The 23608-nt window shown below is 35.3% G+C and overlaps 2 protein-coding genes across 2 annotated transcripts in view; one reads left to right on the forward strand and one right to left on the reverse strand.

Moving 5' to 3' along the window:
• Rab3gap2 (RAB3 GTPase activating non-catalytic protein subunit 2) overlaps nt 1–6523 on the forward strand; it is a 114675-nt gene extending 108152 nt beyond the window's left edge. Inside the window, exons 32-35 of the mRNA XM_076872771.1 lie at nt 1599–1688; nt 1965–2183; nt 3305–3463; nt 3686–6523. Coding sequence (XP_076728886.1) covers nt 1599–1688; nt 1965–2183; nt 3305–3463; nt 3686–3841 — 624 coding nt within the window. The 3' untranslated portion in view covers nt 3842–6523. The remainder of the gene's footprint in view (nt 1–1598; nt 1689–1964; nt 2184–3304; nt 3464–3685) is intronic.
• Nucleotides 6524–6786: 263 nt separating this feature from the next.
• Iars2 (isoleucyl-tRNA synthetase 2, mitochondrial) overlaps nt 6787–23608 on the reverse strand; it is a 63219-nt gene continuing 46397 nt past the window's right edge. The window contains exons 15-23 of the mRNA XM_076872761.1: nt 18507–18615; nt 17462–17564; nt 16040–16165; nt 15277–15408; nt 13766–13872; nt 12716–12861; nt 10596–10786; nt 8633–8777; nt 6787–7291 (exon numbers count right to left, since the gene is read on the reverse strand). Coding sequence (XP_076728876.1) covers nt 7149–7291; nt 8633–8777; nt 10596–10786; nt 12716–12861; nt 13766–13872; nt 15277–15408; nt 16040–16165; nt 17462–17564; nt 18507–18615 — 1202 coding nt within the window. The 3' untranslated portion in view covers nt 6787–7148. The remainder of the gene's footprint in view (nt 7292–8632; nt 8778–10595; nt 10787–12715; nt 12862–13765; nt 13873–15276; nt 15409–16039; nt 16166–17461; nt 17565–18506; nt 18616–23608) is intronic.

Here is a 23608-nt window from a genome sequence, read left to right on the forward strand (position 1 = left end):
TGGAATATGTAGCGTACAGAGTTTGGAAAACCATGAAAAATCATGGAGGGATTTGGAGGAATCAGTAATCTAGTGACAGACTGAGTATAGTGCCAAAGAAGATGGAAGGGGTTACAGTTAAATCAGCAACATGTAACATTTAGATTCCACTAGTTGGGCTGGGGGTGTAGCCCAGTGGTACAGTGCACACTGAGTCTGCACAGGCCCTGGGTTCAATCCCTAGCTGGAGGGAGGGAGGGAGGGAGGGAGGAAGGAAGGAAGGAAGGAAGGAAGGAAGGAAGGAAGGAAGGAAGGAAGGAATTTAGGTAAATACCAAGTTTACTTTTGAAAGGAAGACTAGGGGAAGTCTCATGACCAATTTTAATCTTCCTATAAAATAATAAGCATTAGATGTGTATGTACAGCTTTTGAATAAACTGATATATCTTCTTTCACTTGAAATTGTAAAAGAAAAAAGTACTTAAAAGAAAAAAGAATAGGAAATACTAAAATCAGGTGCCTAGCTCAGTACTTTTCAAAAAAGGGACTTTGTGAAACCAGAACAATCCATAACTGGACAAACACAGTAATGGGGTGTCAGTTTTACCCTGTAGCATGCCAAGATGACTCAAGAGAACTGTGTGGCTGTCATCTATAAATAGAAAGGCAGTATGGTTTTCTGGCTAGCAAAAAAAGAATCTCATTAGCTAAATTAGAATTATTTAGTCTGTCTGAGCCTCTGTTTTCTCATTTAGAAAGTGGAGATCTTTCTAGTGCCTACTTCTGATTAATGAGAGTTAACTGACATATTCAACATGAAGTACTTTGTAGTTCCTGAAAAATAGTAAATTATAAATGATATGATTATAATCCCTGAAATCTAAGACTAGTAGGTAGGAACTGCATAATAACAGATTGTGGTGAGTATGTGGAAAAACTTTTAACAGTGGTGCCCAGGAATGTTGTCCTGGGAATTTTGTGTCTCATCACTGAAGAGTGAGTAGCTTTAACCTGCTTGGCATTCAAACTGCACCAGTGACCTGGAATCATAATAGGTATGGAAGGTACTAGAAGATATCTGGAATGACTTGTTCGCAAAAAAAGAAACAGTAACCCAGATGGTGGGGTCATTGCCTGAGGTAGTGGCAGCAGAAGTGGTGGGGCTGGAGCTAGATCCTGGTCTTCCTACTTAAAGGCCAGTGCTCTTTGCTGTTTCCTGTCAAGGAACTTCTGAAATGATATTTTCTGATATTCTGTTTTAATTGTTCAGACACATCAATTCTCAAACAACATAATTTTAAACAATTCAACATATTTTTAAAAGGATTCAGAGTATACACTATTCCTATGTTTTATTTATCTGTTGCTACTCAACAAATGATACCATTTATTATCCCAGTTGTTATGGGTCAGGAATTCCCCTTATCTAGGCATCTCTGATGTAGTCTGTCATGAGGCTGTAGTCAGGTGTCCACCACAAAAAGGCTTCACTGGGGTGACTGTTGGCAGGATTCAGTTCTTTGTCATGTGTGCTTATTTGTGATTAAACAGTTTAGCTTTTTAATCCTGCCCTTTTTCCCTGAATAATCTATACTCATCACTTTTCTTTATCTCTTTAGGGAAAAAATGCATTTTTCAAAGACTTAACTTCAATTCAGTTATTACCCAGTGGGGAAATGGATCCAAATTTTATTTCTATACGACAACAGGTAAATTCTAGTTATTGGATTTCATTCTTGTTTCTTGGGGGCAGGGGAACAATAAAGCAAAAATCCAGCTGACCTTTATAATGATGGCCACTTTCAAGGTAATGCTTGACAGCTAGTTTCCCTTTAAATTGTGTGTTCCTTTTTTGGTAATGAAAACAGTTTTTAATGGAAGAGCCACTCTTAGTTGACAAAAAAGCTAATAATTTCCTTGATTTAGGTCTTTTTGAATGAATCATGCTAACAAGACACTGCTGTATCTCCTTCTCCATTTTCAAGTTCTTACTGAAAGTTGTCAGTGCAGCTGTCCAGTCCCAGCATTCAGTGACAAAGGAGAGAGATCCCTCAGAAGAGGCAGCAGCCATTCCTGGGAAGGATCAAGATTGGCCAGTTCTAGCCGTGGATCTAGCCCATCACCTTCAAGTTAGTGAAGATGTTGTTAGGAGGCATTATGTAGGGGAGCTCTACAACTATGGAGTTGACCACTTAGCAGAAGAGGTAATTATGACACCATGAAGGCTAACTGGGCTCAAGTTATAAATTGTTATTTGGAATCAGTAGAATTTCTAATAAAGCTTTTTTTTTTTTTTTTTTTTTTTTAGTTGTAGATGGACATAAGACTTTTGTTTTATTTATATATTTCTATGTGGTGCTGAGAATCAAACCCAGTACCTCACACATCCTAGGCAAGTGCTCTTCCACGGAGCCATAACCCCAGCTCTCCAATACACCTTTTTGTTCTTCCTTTTGTTGGAACTTTTAGGTACAAAAATAGAATAATAGAATATCAAAACTATAATCAAATAAATTCCTATAGTATGCTCGGCGTGTTCTGTGCGTAAGTACAGCAATGAGCAAAGGATCCAAGGCTCTTTCTGCATGGAATCAATGTTTGCTGGACATTCAGAAAAGCTCCTAATTTTTGTATTGAGTGAGAAGTGCTATAAGAAAAATGAAAAGCATCATATGAATACATATGAACTACTACAGTAGAGTGTGGGGGTCAGAGAAAATGAAATTCAGACTGAAGTCCAAAGGACATAAAGCAATCAGTAAAAACCTGGGGTAACAGTGCTTAAGACAGAGTAGCAAATGTATAAGGCCCTGAGATTGGCACCAGCATGGCCAGGACCAAAAGGGCCAGTGTGGGCTGCCAGACTTAGTAAGCAAGGAGCAAAAATGTATGAAATGAGGAGGGGATGTTGGCAGGGGCCAATCACAGTCAGTATCCTAACCCATTATTATTCTCAGAATATTCAAAAGTCATTGAAGGTTGTAAGTAGTCATGATATGATCTAATGTAATTCCCTTCCTTTGCCAAGTGGTTGGAAACAAGAACTTATATAGTCATGCTGAATTGAAACTAGGGGATGAGGGACTAAGAATGTAGCTCAGGGGTAGAACTTGCCTAGCACACTTGGGTTTGCTAGAACTTGGGTTTGAGCCCTAGGACTGTCAAAAAGGGGGAGTTAAATGCTGTTTGATTTATATTATACTTTGATTACATACCCAAGCTCAAAAACAAACTAGGATCTATTTCTTCATCCACAGCCTCCTTTTCTACAAAAAATAAATTGGTTAGCTCTTACTACATTATTTCTCCATATCCACATTCTCAGGCCATTCTACAGGTTCATGATAAAGAGGTCCTCGCCTCTCAGCTGCTAGTGTTGACAGGGCAAAGGCTGGCTTATGCTCTTCTCCACACCCAGACAAAAGAAGGGATGGAGCTGCTGGCCAGATTGCCGCCCACACTCTGCACTTGGCTGAAGGCAATGGTAAGTACAACAAAGGAAATTAGGCAGAAAGAAGGTCATTGGGTATTTTACTAGATGAATGTTTAGTAGAATTTATGAAGAAAATTTAAATTACATGTTTAATTCACCTAGTTCCAAACAAAAAGTATTTTTATTGGGAAAAAATTCTTTAATTCTTAAGTTTATATCAGTTATTTTTTTATTGCATATAACTAATGGATTATATTTTTGTCCCATTTACAGAACCCCCAGGATCTTCAAAACACTGAAGTGCCAATTGCAACAACAGCTAAACTAGTAAATAAAGTAATTGAGCTTTTACCAGAAAAACACGGGCAGTATAGTCTAGCCTTACACCTCATTGAAGCTGTGGAAGCCATATCCATTCCTTCTTTGTGACACTTATCTACTGAAAATAGTCTAAAATTGTGTGACTATAACATGAATTACTGCATGATTATTTTACATAGTAAGATCTGAAATTTTATGGAATATGTTGGGGTTTTTTTGGTAAAATAAATAAAAATATATATTACTTTTAAAAAGTGCAATCCTGGTTAAATCCCACTTCTTTGGTTAATACTGAAGATAAAATACAAATATTATAGTAATACAGATGTTTTACTGTTTATTTTTAATTCAAACGCATAAGTAGCTTTATTGTTAAACTTTGCTATTTAAAATTGGTTTTAATTTACAGATTATGTTATTATTAATAAGATTCTATATTTCATACCTAAAAAGTTATTGTGATTAAATGTGTTCATGTATACTCCCCATCAGCAAACTTAGAGAAAGCTCCCACTTTCCCTTATGAAATGTTTAGGAAATATGTTCCTTATCATGCTTAATCCCATAGTAGCTGCACCTGGGAGTTCTGGGTGCTGACAGGTTCCTTTCCCAAAGGTGCTGCTGATACCATCAGAGGAGGAAGAATGGATGGGCTCAGAATCATCAGTAGGGACCCTGGATAGAACCCTTAACCTGTTGTAATTGCCAAAATTGATAATCTGAAATGCTAACAATGTAACAAAATCAGTTACAATGTAAATTAAGATTTGCTTTTTGCCAAGTTGCAAAGTTGTATCCACATCAGGTAATTGTAAAAAATGTATTATCTTGTAAAACATATATATATATGTATAAGAGGGGAAGATACTAAAAAATTTAAGTCCAACTTTATTTTTCCTACAAGTGTTTAGAAATATCTGCTTCTGGGATTTGGTAATGTTATCTGTCCTTGGGAACATTACAGAAAAAAAAAATGCATAGTGATATTACAGCTTTAGCAAACCTACCTCACAGATGGGTTGAGAGGATAAAATACAATGAATTTTGTACCCTATAGTGCCTAGAGCAGTCCAAGTGCTAAATAAATATTTACTAATTAAGACCAGACTAACCAAAAGTCTATAAAAAGTGCTTTGAGCTCTACAGATACTAAGAATTTATTATGGTATGTCTTTGGAATGTAGCCTTATAGTACAATTGTTGATATCTGTCATAGATTACAGTTGTTATTCATAGTGACTCATTGTGTACAGAAGTTTGTTTCTTCACTCCCTTGTAAGAAGCCAACTCTAGCATTGTGCAAAGTTGAGAAGAATGGCCTTCAGGGATATAAAGAAAAAAAGATCTGGTGTTTTGAGAATATTCTAGTGTGAATTATTTTTCACTAAGGATCACATCCAAATAAGAACTTAACTAGATTAAAAATAATGGTTTAAGTGATATCAATTTTCAGATCTTGAAAGAAAAGTGCTTTAAGATGTGATGTTTGGGGCGTGTCTTGTGAGCCGAGGTGCATGTTGTACAGAGTAACAGCACTGGAGAGGACCTGAAGCTAGTCCAGCCTCTCAGCCTCTGCTTGGATCTCCACACCCCAGGTAGCCACATTCTAGGATTCCTATGAATACATCTAGCTTTATATAATCACCTGTAACATGTATTCTACAACATTAGTTTTTCCTGAGGTTTTTTTTTTAAATACTTAGAAAGTAATATGAATTTAGAAGTTTGGTTAAAGAAACTTGGAGTTAAAGGCATTTTAAAAATTGAAATCCTCTCAATTCCATTGTCACTTTTTGGAGGGGTACTGAGGTTACATATCAAGTATGAGACTTGCTGAGAAGCAGCAGCTAAAATATGGCTCACAGAACCGTAACACAAATCACTGAGTTTCTAATTAGATTTATCATCTGAAAATTTAAAATTCGTAGATTTTTCAAATTTAGTTTTATGGTTAAAAGCAGTTAAATATTTTACTACTTAATTAAGGGCTTTAAAATAAATCTGATAATAAAGAAAAATAAGTACCTATGTATACATTCTGTAACATCAAAAAGCCACAAATAGAGGAATGAGATTTTATGTAGAATGGGTGATTAACTAAAAACAAAGGTTTGGTGACCATCACTGTAATTACTGGTAAGCCAATAACTGGTAGTGTCCTCCTAGATATACCCCTCCACTTTTCCTTATTACATACACATCTTTTTACCTTGTTAAATTAATTCTATTGTATATTGTTAAAGAGAACACAGGTGTTCAAAAATCATAACTTCTATATTACAGATTGTGTTTTTAGATGTAGAACTAGAGAGGCCAGGATCTATGTAGATAAAGGGGTGCAAAATGTGTCATACTTTCACAGAAAGAAAAGTTTCACCCTTGTTATAAAAATTCATCTAAGGTCAAAGTAAACACATTTACATTGCTTTTTAAAAAAAATCAATTACAACTTAAAATAATAGAAAACATTCAATAATCCTAAGATTACACTAATATAACATTCACCTAGATGTTCCTGTGGTCCATTTCATTTGTAAAAGAAGATATTTTTACAGTACACTATAGCAACAGTAAAAGCCCCCTCTCACCGAAACAAGAATGGGTTTGCTGGGCTCCTAAGACTTCTGCTCAATAGATTAGCCATCCTTAGACTTTAATACTGGATTGTTTATAAAATGCTCTTATTTATCTATTGTAATGTAAGTAGTGAAATTCTGTATATACTGCTGTTTTTCTGTATTCATGATTGTGAACTTGTATATATTAATGAAATAAATCCTCCGCTTTCAAGTTGTTTTCTTAACATTCATAAATGTAAGTTTTGGTTGGTTTGTTTGTTGGTATTAAGACATTTCGTCCCTTCTTGAATAATAAGCTTAGTGATGTTTTTCTTTCCAATCCAAATCAAAAAGCAAGCCATTTTTAAAAACTCCCATTTTGGATAGTGGACAGAATGATGCTTTTTAACTCTTAGGGGAAATACACCTCTGCCGATCCCTTTCAAAACCACATTTTGTCATTTGATATTCACAATTTCTGCACCAACATTAGTCAACAGTTTTCCAGAATGCCTTTATTATTTTCAGACATCATAAAATTTAAATACTGAGTCAAAAAGATTTTCATAAAATATAAAACATTCTGCTCAGCCATGTTTGAAGGCAAGTATATTCTGAATAAGTCCATTATGTATATGTGTGTACATATATATGCAATTGTATTTCCACATGTATATATACATTATTCTTTAGTTACAGGAAATACTATTCACAATTCTGATTTTGACACTCATCCTTCACCATTTACTCCCACTTCTTACTTTTAAACCTCAGATTTCTTTGCAGTATTGTAAATAATTCATGTAAACTCTCAGTACTGTCATGAGGATTCTTGCTCAGCTAGTGATGTCACAGCACTACTTTCCACCAACAACTTCTGCACATCGGGGACAGAGTGTATCAGAAGATTCTGCTGTGTACTTCCAACAACGAGGACACTTTTCTTTGGTAGTTGGCATGACAATTACTTTATATGAAGACTCTTCCCGAATATCACCACCTATGAAAAAGAAAATATGAAAAGTATTTCTGACATTCAACTTGTGTAACTATTCCCCATTTGGTTTAGCAGGCCCAATTTTTCCAAAGCTTACTCTTATCCTAATTAATAGCTGGTCAGGTTTTGCCCCATTATATAAATACCAAGATGATGGGATCACACAACTTGATGACTATAGAGAACTGAGGAATCTGCGTGTCTATGGGAACTGAGTTCTCTCCCTACTCAGGTAGAACAGGCTTTCTAGCTCTTAATCCTGATAGGATTCTGATCAGTAACACTGCATCTCCATTTCAACATGGGCACTGAGGATTTTTAAAAGCAATATTATAGTGACAACTGCAGTGCCTCCAAATTTCTTGGCTTAGAGAAAATTTTCTCTACTATTAAGACCTCAGACTGATCAAAAAAATAAATTAGAATTGTTGTGCAAAGAATGTATCTTAACATTTTGAAAAGCAAATTGAGTCATAATTTTTACTACATGTACACTGCTGCCAAGCCTCAAATTTGAACCAACATCTATAGATTAGCCTCCTATCTCCTGCTGGTACCTAAAAGCTATTACAAAAAACACAAGGAGCATTACCTTTCCTAAAATATCCATTTGTTATTCTTTGTTAATGCCACTCTACCTCCATTTCCATTAATGAAGGTGAACCAGGTTGACACAAAAGTGCCTATGAAACAAATATCTACAAAATGCTTGAGATGCTTGTGTAAGAATGATTTTAATTAAACTTTAAACCTTATTAAGAATGGCTAAGGGCTGGGGGTATAGCTCAGTTGGTAGAGTGCTTGCCTCACATGCACAAGTCCACGGGTTCAAGCCCAGCACCACACACACACAAAAATGGCTAAACAGCAATGGCACAGGCCTATAATTCCAGCTACTCAGAAGGCTGAGGCAGGAGGATTAAAAGTTGAAGGCCAGTCTGGGCAATTTAGCAAAACCCCATCTTAAGAATTGCTAAATATTAATTTGGGGCACATAGAAGAGGAAATTTGAATCAACACTGGGGAAGGGTGAGCAGTAGTATGGTACTATGTATTAAAGGGCAGGGACATAAAAGGGAAATGGAAGCAAGTTAGAGTAACTGCACAATAAAAGTTAAAAGAGAAGTAAATCTCTTCTATCCCTAGCCTTCAGTTCTCAAGATCAGGTAGAATATTTGAGTGTTGGCTTAGGTATGTGGCAAATGTTTATATCATTTCCAGAGAAATGTATTCCAGGCATATATCTGCTTTTAGAAAAGTCTAGTCCACTGTAGAGTTGAAGATGACCTATAATTTATAATTAGTCATTTCTCAAGATGCCACTTGCTACTCTCACCTCCTTACCTTCTAAATTGATTAGGAATGTCCCTTTAAGTTCAATTACATCTGCAGTTCTCTCTCGTGGTTCCTGAGCCAGTAAAGTTGACTGGGAAGCCATCATTAGCTCATTCAACTGAGAGGTACTGGAGGTCTCCTCAGCTTGCAGCATCTGGAAGTAAGCATGTGAAAGTTACTGCTAAATTTTTAGCATGAACTGAGGTTATAAAAACAGATGCCATAAGTTCTTGGGGACAGAGAGGCATACCTTGATACCATTACACCCTGAGCTAATACTATTAAATACATCACTTCTTACTGGCATGAAAGGATTTAATTGAAATTTTTATCAACAGTATTGAGAACATTGTGCTTTTGCTTCATTTTCCAAGAATCTCAGTGTCTCACACACAGAAAAACAACAACAACAAAAACGTGGTGGGGCTGGGATTGTGGCTCAGTGGTAGAGTAACTGCCTAGCATGTGTGAGGCACTGGGTTCAATTCTTAGCACTGCATATAAATAAATAAAGGTTCACTAGCAGCTATATATGTATATGTGTGTGTGTGTGTAAACCTATATGGTGTTTACTAGCCCCATTTCATAAATGAGGAAATGGGCAAAGGAGGTTAATTTGCCCAAGTTTCTCAATCATTATGTGGTATACAGCTCAAGCCCAGGTTTTGTGAGCCTTAAAGACCATGATGTTTTGCCTGTATCCTGTTTCTTATATTGGAAGAGGGGTTCAGTTAGTATCTACACAAAAGCGCTTTTAGCAATATAGACTAATGATGGCAATCTGGATAACATAGAAGTACACTGAATTTGGCTGTCTAATCAACATTTTTACATTTTTCACTGTAACTTTGATCTTCAAAATGAATTTGTGAGCTAATATAAATATTCCTTTAAAAATGTTGATAAGAAAACAGGAAACTCAAAATTTGGTTTTAACAAGTTCATCAAGTTAGTAACTGAAAAAAACAGCATGCCATTTGATAACTACTTGGTGTGATTCCTAAAACAATTTATGTTTTTGAAAATCCCAAAGCATTTTTTTTTCCAAGTATAAATGATCCCAAACAAATTTTATTCTTTTCAACTTATTGCAAGAACTGAAGTCAAAGGAAACAGTATATAGGGGGAAAAAGCCCAGAGCTAGGCTGTGCAAACTTGACTAGATTCTTAATTTCCTTTTGTGTACAATGAAGCAGTCAGGACTTAACGAACTTTTAAACACATGAACATCTTATCCTTATTCTTTGTTACCAACAATTTCATATCCTACTAGCTATTTTAAGGCTAAATTCTTAATCACTTGAATTACATTTATATTTTTAAATTAAGCTTACCAACCAAAGAGATTTTCTTCTTCTTTTTTTGGAAAACTACTACCAATAAAATCTTATAAAATATATATATATATTCATAACCAATTTTCAAGCATTTAGACTACAGAAAAATCTCAAGTCAATGTGTTAGACTTAATATATTGCTAATCAGGACAATCAACTCCTACAAATCCCAAGGCCCTTCTGGAAATAAAAATAGAAATAATACTTTGAGATATACATGATAATGTGCTGAAACAAATGTTCCATTGGAAACTCATGTTTGGATTTGTTTTGAATCTAGTCCAGATGGACAAAACTCAGAAAAACAGGCCCTTATAACAAAATTCCCAATTTTTTATGTATTCTAACACTACGGTCACAGATTTATATATCAGCCCTTAGGGTTTTCATTTCAAATAACTTTAAAAGACCTTCCCTGTCCCTGTAAAGTGATATGCACATGTAACAGGTGCAGAGTATATAATTTTAGATGATAAAGGAAAGGACACAGATGCAGAAAACAGAATCAGTGATAAGATCAGGATTAGAAGACTAAAATCATAACATCTAAATTAGCAAAAAACTTTGCTTAGACTTTTAAAACAAACTGCAGGTGAAGATGTACAATATTAAGAACATTTCAAACTGTTGTATACCTCTATTATTTCAAAAAGCAGGCCTGGCTCTATCACAATGATAACCTCATACTCGGCAGCATTTTTGCCAGGGATGCTTCCAAGAAATGAATCTCTCATTGCACAGGCGCTCTCCACTGCCTCTACCAGCCCAGGCTTCTTCCAGATAGAGCTTGTGCTAATCCATCCTGTGCGAAAAACACTCCTGGGTTCTTTAAAAAAAAGAAAGAGGGATGGTAAACTGACATATATATATATATCCTAAAGTGTTCATAAAGCCCTAACCATTAAATATTTACCAATTAGTGGGAAATAAGAATTGTTATTTACGGTAAATATATAATAAAATATGGAGCAAACCTATTTGCAAAACATTCGTATCAGCAATGGGAAATATGTTACATTTAAACAAAAAATAAACTATATAGGAAGATCTCAAAAAAAAAAAAGGATGCTTAGAAAAAATAAGAGAAAAATCCCAATATTAATAGCTCATCTATGACTATAAGATTATGAATGGCTTTTCCCTCTCAAAACAGTTTCTAATTTTCTTGAAATTAAGAAGGGTTTGTTTGATATACTTAGATGCTCCATTGTTTGGGGCATAGGTATTTATGATTGTTATGTCTTGTTGTATGTTTCTTTTCCCTTAAGCAGTATGAAATGTCCTTCTTTATCTCTTCTGACTAACTCTGGCTTGAATTCTACTTTATCTGATATGAGGATGGAAACCCTGCTTGTTTATGTGGCCCATGTGAGTGATATGTTCTTTCCCATCCTTTCACTTTCAGTCTGTGGATATCTTTTCCTATGAGATGAGTCTCTTGAAGGCAGTATATTGTTGGATATTTTTTAATCCAATCTGCCCCTCCATGTCTTTTAATTGATGAGTTTAGGCCAATAACATTCAGGGTTATTATTGGGCATGGTTTGTATTCCCAGTCATTTTTGTTTATTTTTGGTTTTCAACTAGACTTGTTTTTTTCTTTGATAGGTTTTTCCTTGAGTATAGTTCTTCCCTTTGCTGATTTTCAATGCTGTTTTTCATTTCCTCCTCATAGACTACTTTGTCAAGAATATTCTGTAGTGTAGGCTTTCTCATTGTAAATTCTTTTAATTTATGTTTACCATGGAAGGTTTTTATTTCATCATCTAATCATAAGCTTAATTTTGCTGGATATAAAATTCTTGGTTGGCATCCATTTTATTTCAGGGCTTGGTATATATTGTTCCAGGATCTCCCAGCTTTGATGGTCTGGGTTGAGAAATCTGCTGACATCTGAATTGGTTTCCTCCTATACATAATCTGAAACTTTTCTCTTACAGCTTTTAAAATTCTATCCTTATTCTGTATGCTACTTCATGAGAATCTGTTGTAACTTTAAACATTTGGTGTCCTGTAAGCCTCTGTATTTGATTTTCCAATTCATTCTTCATGTTTGAGAAATTTTCTGATATTATGTCATTGGCTTGTATCTCTGTGCCTTCCTCTATCCCAATAATTCTTAGATTTGGTCTTTTCATGTTATCCCATTATTCTTGGCGGTTCTGTTAATGGGTTCTCACCATCTTCACTGTGTGACCAACTTCATTTTCAACATTATATATTTTGTCTTAATTGCCTGAGATTCTGTCTTCAAGTGATCTAGTCTGTTGGTGATGCTTTCTACTGAATTTTTTATTTGGTTTATTATTTCCTTCATTTCACTTTCTGTTTTTTTTTTTTTTTTTTCCCCTGAGAGTCTCTAACTCTTTCTTGAAATAATCTTTTGCTACCTGTATTTCCTCTCTTATCATCTCATTGTTGGAGTGGTCAACTGTTGCCTGTAATTGCTCTCTTAATTAAGCTTACTACATTCAGAAGAAAAGAACTATCATAAAAGTATTCACTAAAAGGCATTGCATTTTAATAAAACTTAACATATATTATGGAACATTTATGAACATACTTAAGAAAGAATGATTTCTCAAAGGCCATTCTGAAATCATCCTACTCCTCTGGAAACAGGTGCAGAAACTACTACATGACCAAGACAAAGTATCACTATAGAAGAGTGAGTGAGGGCCCTTATAGGGAGGAGATAAAATCAGAAGTTGCACCCTCACTTTCTCATTTGGTGAGCAAATTAAGAGCTGCTTACCTTTAAGGTATGGTATGTGCTGGAAGACCTCTTCAGCCAAGTGAGGAAGAATAGGAGCAAAAGAACGAACCATCACATCCAGAATTTCATCTAATACAGTCTGACAAGAGCGTCGTTTGGGATCGTTTTCATTTTCACAATAAAGCCTGAAGGAGAATAACTTACTTGGCAACTGACACCAATTTATACATTATGATCACCAAGACAGGATCTACCTGCCTCAGGTTGAGTTTATTCCTACAGTAGCTGATCTTGTGGATCTAGTCATCTTATAATCAAAGACTGTTTTCATATAATTTTTGATAACTTGTTATCTATTCCACTTTTCACTTTCCAGATGTATCCAACTTAACAAAATCACCCATGCTCTGTTCAATTCTGGTTTTCAGGTAGAAGACAGCTAGAATCTAAACTATTGTGTTAAAAGACAGTCAGTTAGCTATTGGTATTTAAAATGTTACTCCTTACCCCCTGCAATGTATGAGTTACTTTCCCTTTGTAGAAAGTGCTGAGGTGCTGATTGGGACTGGTACCTCATACTGGACTAGATACTAAAGATAACGCCTCCACTTGCACATCAGATCCATAAATGAAAGCTTAGCATCAAGCCCTCCTCGAAAGAGTGCCACTGACATTGTACAATGTTAGTATATAATTGCTCCTATATTTCTCTCTCTCCATACTCATGATTTGCAAGTCTGAGAACAAGCACTAACTCACGTAAGCACCAATCACTTAATGAACATCTACTTTATCAATCACAGCACTAACCACATTACCCATATTTCATCCTTATAACCACATTAGGAGGTAAGAAAATACCATCCCCTTTTTATAGATGAATTGAGATCATCCTACAGGCTTCCCCAAATCATAAAGTGTGTAAGTGGCAAGGCACAAACTGATAATCAGGCTTAACTCTAGAACCCAATCCCCATAACTGCACAATGTTGCCCATCTCAATCATCACTGTATTCCAACATTTGCCAAGCACAGAACAGGCACTCAAGAAACCTCTGTTTGAATGTTTTCATATTGTGTCATACATACCTATCCTTGATTATGCTGAAATAAAAGTTGGAGAGTTCTCTAGTATAAAATGCTTTTAATAGTCGAACAACTTTTCCAAAATCATATTGTTTGTATGAGTCGTTAATCTAGAGGACAAAGTCAAAATAAATTCAGAAGCTGGGGTAACAAGTGAAAATGGAAGTCATTATAAGCAAAATACGTTCCTTCAAAAATATGTCTAAAAGGTAGACAAAAAACAGACAATAAAGCAAGAACTCCTGATAATCTTTCAAACATCCTTTTTGGACAACAAATTTGATAACACTTAGAAAATACCCACTGTTCTACTCTGGAAACTACAAAATAATACATCTCAAGAACAGGATCAGGCCAGGCACAGTGGCACACACCTGTAATCCCAGCAGCTGGGAAAGCTGAGGTAGGAGGATCCCAAGTTCAAATCCAGCCTCAGTAACCTAATGAGGCCCTAAGCAACTCAGTGAGACCCTGTCTCTAAATAAAATACAAAAAAGAACTGGGGATGTGGCTCAGTGGTTAAGTGCCCCTGGGTTCATTCTTTAGTACTAAAAACAAAACAAAACAAACCCCACCAGGATCAAGGTTTTCCTTTATTTATTTATTTTTTGTGGTGCAGGGGATCAAACCTAGCAACCTGTTAGGCAAGCACCCTATCAGCCCTCAAGTTTTTTTGGTTTTTGTTTATTTGTACTGAGGATTGAATTCAGGGGCACTCAATCACTGAGCCACATTTCCAGCCCTATTTTGCATTTTATTTAGAGACAGGATATCACTAAATTACGTAGCACCTCACCATTGCTGAGACTGGTTTGAACTTGTAATCCTCCTGTCTCAAGTCTCCTGAGTGGCTGGGATTACAGGCATGCGCCTTGGTGCTCAGCTAGCCCTCAAGTTTTAAGTGATAAAATCATGCCATTTTTTAAAAATAGCATAAAATAGAAGAACATCAGCACCATAGTTAGTTAATGTTCCCTCATTTATGTTTCAATTATTTTTGGTTTGAGCAAAAAAGCTGGTGTGTGTGCCTCTGACTTGGGGCACATTGAAGCATATAAATTCCAATTTTAAGAAAATAAATTATTTGTGTATGTGTGTGCTTGTGTGTAAATGAGCAAATGTCTTAGTGTAAATGAGCAAATGTCACCTCAGTTATTTCTGTCCAGTACGATGAGGTGCCTACCTCCAGATAAAATATAACTCTCTTCCTTCTTGTTGGAGAAACAGAGCTGATCTTTTCCTCTTGAGAGAAGTCTGGTCTACAGGGAAGCCTGGACCTGCCTACTGTTTCCCCCAGGTACTCTGAAGTCTTTTAAGACTCCAGGAAAAGATATTAGAATACCTCATATCTACAGGCACCTAGGAATGTACAGGATTCAGCAAGTATAGCTTTTCTCAAGAGGCTCTCGTTACTATTTCTAGCAAGGTTTCTTCCACTTAAATGAAAACAATTTTTTAACACACAATAGTGCTAAAATTTCCATTTCCCAAAAATTGTATTAATTAATACATACCTTGCTTGCTAAATCCTGCAGTAAATGCAGCATATACTGGTCTATGACATACATTTGGTTGACAGGGACAGAATCCGTTTTGGGGTTGAAGCCAGCCACGTTTCCCAAAAGAAAGCGAAGTGTATTCCTAAGCTATTCATAATGAGAAAATGTACACAGTTAAAAAAAAAAAAAATATGAACCCTTCATTTTCACCAAAAAATCATTTTATAAATCTATAATTTGCATACAACTTTGACACTTCCTTTAAGGGAAAATTTTTAAAAATTATATCATTCCTAAAAAAGGCTATGAATGTACAAAATCTCAATCCAATAGCCCAGTTACAGAAACAATCATAGGATTTTATGCCTAATGACTAAATTTTTATTTTTACATCTTTAGAGAAAATCAACTTTTAATGCCATAGTTTATTCACATGTAAAGGTGAGCACATGTTTTTTCACCTAATTCACAGGTAAAGATGAAGATAAATAAAATAAATGTGAAAAGTAATTAAATATATGAACAGTATACAAAATAAAATTTATATCAGATTATGCTTTTTCACATAGTAAATTAACAAAGTATAAAAAGACCTTATATGTAAAATTTTTAACATTACTATTATTGTTTTTAAATAAATTAACACAGGATATTTTAAAATGCGTGGAACATGTGAACCATTTTCATTCAGTTCTGCAATGTCAAAAAAAAGTGCCTCATTCTTTACAATGATTTAGTTAAGTTTTCATTCAGAAATAGGAAGAATAACGGCTCTAACCTTGTTAATATCATCTCTAGCAGCATTGAGAGCAGATGGACCAATTGTCACTTCAGTGAAGACATTGGACTCAGCCACCCACCATCGAAGAACATCAGCACCATAGGGAGGCTCTTTGCTTTGATCCTTTTCATTGAGAAAAGATACAATGAGAATGGCTTTCAATTCCTATTAGCTGAATAAATGCTTTACATAAAACTCTTATTCAGAACCATGTTTGAGCACAATATAAGTATAAAGTATACCACACTGAAATGAAATACAAGTTAACAATTTCCAATCAGACTACATCTAAAAACAACAAAGCCAGCCATAGTGGTTACTGTAACCTTAGTAGCCTGGGAGGCTGAGGCAGGAGGATCACAAACTCAAGACCAGCCTAAACAATCTGGTGAGGCTCTATCTCAAAATAATAATAATTTTTAAAAAAAGAGCTGGAGAGTGGTAGAGCACACCTAGGTTCAATCCCCTGTACCAATCAAGTACTCAATAAATAATTAAAAATAGAAAAGAGGAGATAGTACTCTGTGGTCTTGTTCAATGCATAGCTGGGAATACCTAGGGTACTCCCAATCATCTACAATAGTTGGCACAAAGCAGTGTGGGCAGTGGGGTGGTCCTTGATGGGGAAGGAAAAAGGAAGGGGTGCTTTCCCTTTTACTATTCCCTAGGAACTCTGTACATAAAGCAATGAATGTAGGGATGGCAGTAAAAAGCCACAGGAGTAAGACAACAGGTAAGAGTTTTCTATTAAGAAAGCAGCTCTAAAAAAATCCCCAAATTATCAGCAACCCCAGACCTAACATACATCCTTGCTGTAAAGTTAAGGTATATAACTTCTAAGAATAAATGTAATGTGAGTTGAGAAGTTGTGATCTTTTTGTCCTTCTGATTTCCACTTAATTATAAAATAACAGGTTACATATACTATAAGCTCAAGTGATAAAAGGAATAATATTACTCAGGACCTAACACTGGAGATTCAGACCTGAAATGTGTCAAAAGGAACATAGTTCCAGCTCTTTCTTTTTTCATTAAAATCATGTATTACTTAAAATTTTAGATTTACAACATGGTCAAACATCATCTATTTTTTTTTAAGAGATGGAGAGTTGTAATGTTGCAGATGGCCTCAAATTCCTGGACTCGAGTACTCCTCCAACTGCTCCTTCAGTGACAGGACTGCAGGCTACAGGTGTGTACCAACATACCCATCACATCCTGGGTTTTTGTTATTTCTTTTAAAATTTTCTTTTTATACTGAAGTGACCATATTTAAAAGTTTTTTGTTGTTGTTGTTGTTTGTTTTTTACATTGAAATTTAAAAACAACCTGACCCTGGAGTGCCCACTCTTAAGGACTTGGACCAATAATTTAAGAGCCTTAAAACAAAAATAAAATATATTTTAAGGAAACACTTACTTGTCCTCCATTGATGACAACATCAGGATCAATAACATTCCCAAGAGACTTGGACATCTTTTCTCCCTTTTCTCCAAGGGTAAATCCATGAACAACCACTGACCTAAGGAGACAAATCGGTTTAATTGAGCATTTTAGTTTAGCATAAAAATAGTGGATAATAGTTTTTCTCAATAGCCTAATGCTTTGCAATTTATGCATCATGACTCTTAAAAGTAAGCTCTTTAACTAAACACAGAAAAACTTTTTAATGTTTTTGTTCATTAAATAAATTTTTCCTGACTTCTGATACGCACTGAGTTTGATCACTGAAATAAACCAAGAAAAAGCATGGCTTAAAAGAGCAGATTTAAAAACAAAACAAAAACAGATTATCACCTCAAAATGACTTTCAAAAAGACTACTTGAGAAAACCAGTATCCACTCTTCTGTTGTTTTTAAAAGCATGTTACATAAGAAACAAATACATGTAAATTGTTCTGGGATGGGTTCTCATTGTAAGATAGCAAAAATCTCAAGATGCTTAAGAAAATTTCTGATTCAACTTCTGCCCACAGATTTGAATGAGGAAAAGCAAGTATCTGTACTAAATAAAAATCCCTGATTTAATAACGTTCCCTGGGTAAAGTTTCAATTGGTTAGTCAATGTTGGTGTCATAAATGGAAGGACACTTGAACTCAGGCTGTCTCCTGGCATATCCTTCCCAGCACCCGGGTGGAGTCTTACCACAGTGTAAAATCTACCTGCACAAAGTCTTCACAGCTCCTCCAGTAATGCTGATATTCTCTTCTAGGATGTAGCCAGAGTGACAAAACACCTTTTTATTGAAGCCTCTTTTCTCTCTTTTTTTTTTCTTATTTTAAATTCTTATTTTTTTAATGTGACAGGAGACTGTCGCACTTTATTCATACACACATTTTATAAACATATGTAAATACAGTTTTCACACATTATCTATCTACTACCCGGGATAGTGCTTCAACCTGGCAGGCACTCAATAAAGGCAAATCATGCTGACTGTTTAGATCAGGCACAAACACTTACTTGAAAGGCACTTTTTTCCTTGCTGCCACACTTGTTAATAAGGAAGATTGGAACCAACCCCCGAGCTGGTCTTTTCCTTCCATGTACAAATCTGCTCTTTGGTTGGTACCTGAAAAATAAATATTATAAAAAACATAGAAATTTAAGTTAGTTAAAATAAGAAAACAATAATGAGTATCATCAAAGCATTAAAGCTTCCATCACATTATCCATTTCTTGCGTCATGCTCTACCCAGAGACCAAACTGCATTTACTTGAGCTGTTACACCACTGCCATTTTATGAGCCAAAATAAAGATGATGAACCTTTGAGTAACAACTTCCAAAGCACAACTAAGACACACTTTAAATAAGGGGCTGATTCATAATAATTATCAATATTAGCATTTCAAATTAAATATGTAATGAAAAGATTGTTTTCTTAATGCAACAAATATTTGCTGAGCATCCAACAACTTTACATATTAATACATTTAATTCTTGTGTCAACTCTAATAAAAATAGGTATTATTTTCCCCACTTTACAGATGAGGAAAGTGAGGCAGGTTCTGCGACAGTAAGTAGTCCAGCTGTACTTTGAACCTGTAGTCAACCTGGCACTGGAGTACCCACTCTTAATCAAGAAGTCATACTACTTGAATAAGCCTTATCTTAATAATAAGACAAAATCAAATTGTTACAAAGATCAAGTTATTAACTTGTAATTTGACAATGAGTTAGTCAAATGATGGGCAAAATGTAAAAAAGGTATGTCGATAATTCTGTCTCAATTTTGATAGGACACATTTGCAAGCTTGAGAGGTACTTTATTAACAATAGTTAATTTGACAGTTAATAATAAGAAAATGGACAACCTACCGATGACATAAGTGACAATTATTTCTGGCACATGCCTATAACCTGTAATTCCATCAGCTCCAGAGGCTGAGGCAGGAGGATAGCAAGTTCAAAGTCAGCCTCGGAATTTAGCGAGGCCTTCAGCAACTCAGTGAGACCCTGTCTCTAAGTAAAATACAAAAAAGGGTTGGGGACGTGGCTCAGTGGTTAAATGCCCCTGGGTTCAATCCTTGATACCAAAAAATTAAAAGATTCATCAAGGATGCTTAATTGCTAGGTGAAAATTGAGAAATCAAGACATTTTCAAAGTCTTAAAGGATCTTCCTACAAAATACTTATTACTTATAATTTGGTGGGGGAAAACGGGAAGGCTTTATAATAAAGAAAAGTGGCTGGCATCGTGGTACATGCCTGTAATCCCAGCTATTTAGGAGGCTGAGGTAGGAGGATTTCAAGTTTAAGGCCGGCCTAGGCAACTTAGTAAAGTCCTGTCTCAATAAACAAAAAATTTTAAAAACAGGGCCTAGGGATGTTAGTGGTAGAGTGCTTGCCTACCAAGTGCAAGGCCCTGGATTCAATCCACAGTACTGAATTAAAAAATGAAACAAAAAACCCTGGCAGTTACTACCTCAACCAAGTGATCGAAGTTAGACATCACCAGAAACAAGACTGACAGCCATCATGTGACTTAACATGATAAACTGAGGAGGACACGACCCCACTCTGTGATACCCATGCCAAAGATAACCTAAATCTCATCATGAGCGCACATCATACAAACCCAAATAGGCTGTGCTCTGATGAATGTCAAGGTTATGAAAGACAAAAAATGAGGGAACTAAAGAGAGGTGACAACTACGTGTGACCTGTGATCCTACACTGGATCCTGGATTTTTTCCCCCTCCCTTTTCCATAAAGGATTGTACTGAGTAAAATTTCAATAAGGTCTGTAGACAGGTAGAGAGTTAACAGTATAGAATCAATGTCAATTTACCGATTTTGGTATGTATATTGGTTATATGATACTGTCCATATTTTTAGGAAATAACACTAAAATTATTAGAGATATAAAATTGTTTTCTCTATGTGCTCTACTTACACTGAGAGAATACAGAAAGCAAATGTAGTAAAACTGGTAATAGAAAATCTAGATGAAGGGCATGTAGGAATTTTTCATATTACTTTGTGACTTCAAAATAAAAAAGTTCTCAAAATTGGGGCATGAGGTTAGTGAGGAAAATTACTTCCATACATTAAATTCAAATTCACAACTTTAAGAAGGCCTATATCTCTTTTACTTATGAAATGATGATTTTTTTCCTTATGTTCTAGATGATTTTTTTCCCTTATGTCCTAATATTGAAGATTCAGAGTTGTAATTCTTATGTGAAAAAGATGAGACATGGAAATACAGAGACAAAATTAAACCAGCTCAATTCAACCAAGATTACCCAGTACCCATTACACGCATTGTGCTACACTCTGAGGGGAAAACTGAAGAAATGTGGTCTCTGGCCTGTCAGAGAAACATCTAGTAGGGTAGATTTTATGTTAGAAAAAAATAACTAGGAGGCTGGTGATGAAGCTCAGTGATAGGGCATGCTTAAAGTCCTTGGCTCAATCCCCACCCAGCACTGCAAAAAAAAAAAAAAAATTTTTTTGACAAGTGTTACCATGGTAAAACAGAGAATTCAGTCTAGTCTGTGCAATTGGGAAAATACAGAAAGGTAAATGCACATACAACAAAAACAATAACAGGTTAGCCTCAACATCTAGAATGCTGCAGCTATGTCTTTTGTTTCCCCTTCCTCTACTGACTCATAACCACTTGTTCCTATTTAAGCTTTTATACGGCCAGTATAAAAATACCATTCCACTCTAAAATGTTAACTCCCTACTGGTGGTAGCCACATTTTGATACAGCAATTTTCAATAAGATGAAAAATAATAGAAAACTCAAGGGAATCCTTTCCTGAAATGAGTTGGTAATGCAATAGCAAGAACAGCCCTAACCCTTTCATCTCTTTGAGAAGTGCCTCCTCTGGTCTTGTAAAATAATCGCTCATAGTCCAACATCATAGAAGTGAACCAAAGTTCTGTCACCTTGCGGCACATACTGTTTCCAAACCTTGAAAAACACATGTATGAAACAACGGGCTTCCTCTCAGATCCTTGCTAGTTTAAAAATTTTTCATTTTAAGAAAACCAGTTCCAGAGCTGGAGTTGTGGTTCAATGGTAGAGTGTTTGCCTGGCATGCGTGAGACTGTGGGTTCCATCCACAGCACCGCATATAATAAACAAATAAAATTAAAGATCCATTGACAACTAAGAAAAATATTTCAAAAAAAGAAAGCTAGTTGCTGCCTAAGGATTCATGGTACTCAGAGTATAAGAATCTGAAGACTGTCCAGGGGATAGATTCCGACCACCAGGGTCCCAGTACCTGTGGTGCTTACTGACTTGGGGGCCTTGGCTAAATCTTTCCATGCTCTCATTTTTTTCTTCAGCAAAATGGGAATGACACCTGTATTTACCTACCTCAAGAGACTGTTAGAGAGATTAAAGAAGTGTAAGACATAGAAAACCTCTAGTAATGGTTGATTATTACTAAGATTTGCCATGAAGGGCATTCTGAATTTCCTGACAGAATTACAAAAGATTCTTTCTGGTATAGTCTTTCAGTTTCACATGAAATAACACTTGTAAAAATAAAATCATATTAACATATTTTTAAAAATACATGGTCTCTGATCCTTCCCTATAAGTACATATTATAATATTCTAATAAAATTAGTAGGACACCAGCCTACTAGAAGCATCACAACAAAACAGGTAATACATACTAAGGGTAAGGTCTCTGTGTTCGTATCTTTCCCATTCTCGTCTATTTGAAAATTGTTGGAACTGGGTAAAAAGTTAAATATCATTCAAGATAATTTCTGGAAAGAAAGACTTTTAAGATGATACATGGACTGGAAGTGTAGCTCGGTGGTAGAGTGCTTGCCTAGTATGTACAAGGTCTTGGGTTCTATTCCTAGCACCAAAAAAAAAAAGATCCTATGTGAGAATGGGTTTGGTGGTACATGCCTCTCTGTCTACATAGTCCAGCTACTCAGGAGGCTAAGGCGGGAGGATCAGTTGAGCTTAAAAGTTTACAAGCCAGCCTAGACAACACAGTGAGGACTTGTCTCAAGAAAAAAAGGTGTGAAATTAGTGGGAAAACAGTGGGGATGGGTTGTCTGGGAGTAGCATAACTCTGGAAAGGAATGAAAATATAAAGCTTGCTGGAATTTCCAAACACAAAGGTAAAAATGGCAAGAAATACCAAGCATAGCTAAACCCAAGTGCTACTTCACTGTAGATTTATTTACTGAACAACTTTATATCATTCACTATTGGAACTATTTCCTAAAAAGTTTGTCTTTAGCACTGCTTATTTTTTCTAACAAAAGTACATTCTTAGAAATTTGGAAAACTTTCAGGAAGAACATTAAGATTCATGGATATTCCCACTACGCAAAGATAATAGACTTCATAGTAAAAAAAAAATTAGAATTTGTATGATCAGTAGTAAGTATGGAGTTTTACACTTCCAGGAAAAGTGGCCCTTTACCACGTGGTCAAAAAAGTATTTCTATCATAGTAACTTTAGATTTTATGAAAATTCATATTTAGAAAGAATAATAAACTATTCAATATCTTTGAGATTATGATTTAGGCATGCAAGTAACTTAAAAAATTACTCAGGGCTGGAGGTATAGCTCAGTGGTAGAGCACTTGCCTAACATGTATGAGGCACTGGGTTCGATCCTTAGCACCACATAAAAAAAATAAATAAATAAAATAATGGTATTGTGTCCATTGATAACTAAAAAAGATACTTTAAAAAAAAGAAGAAATCAACCATAAAAATTACCATCAAAAAAAAAACATTTAAAAATGTTTGAATTCATTACAAAATTTAAATTCATAAATTTTGACAAGATTATTGTATTTAACTAAGGAAACAAATTGTATTACCAGCACAAGCAAATATGGCAAAACTATGCTTAATCTGTGTAACAACTGAAAATAATTTAAACCAAAAATAATCTCTAAATATATGCTGAAGTGTAATAATTAAATTTTGAAATTAAGCTCTTTAATATTGCACAAGCCCTTAAAAGTGACTTTTTAAAAAGAAGTTATTTAAAAATCTAAATTGTTAGTCTAATTTTGTTTGAAAAAACTGACCTCTTTTCTCTATTTATTTCTCTATTAAAAAA

This window comes from Callospermophilus lateralis, chromosome 13 (assembly GCF_048772815.1).
Source record: "Callospermophilus lateralis isolate mCalLat2 chromosome 13, mCalLat2.hap1, whole genome shotgun sequence".
Classification (NCBI taxonomy): Eukaryota; Metazoa; Chordata; class Mammalia; order Rodentia; family Sciuridae; genus Callospermophilus; species Callospermophilus lateralis.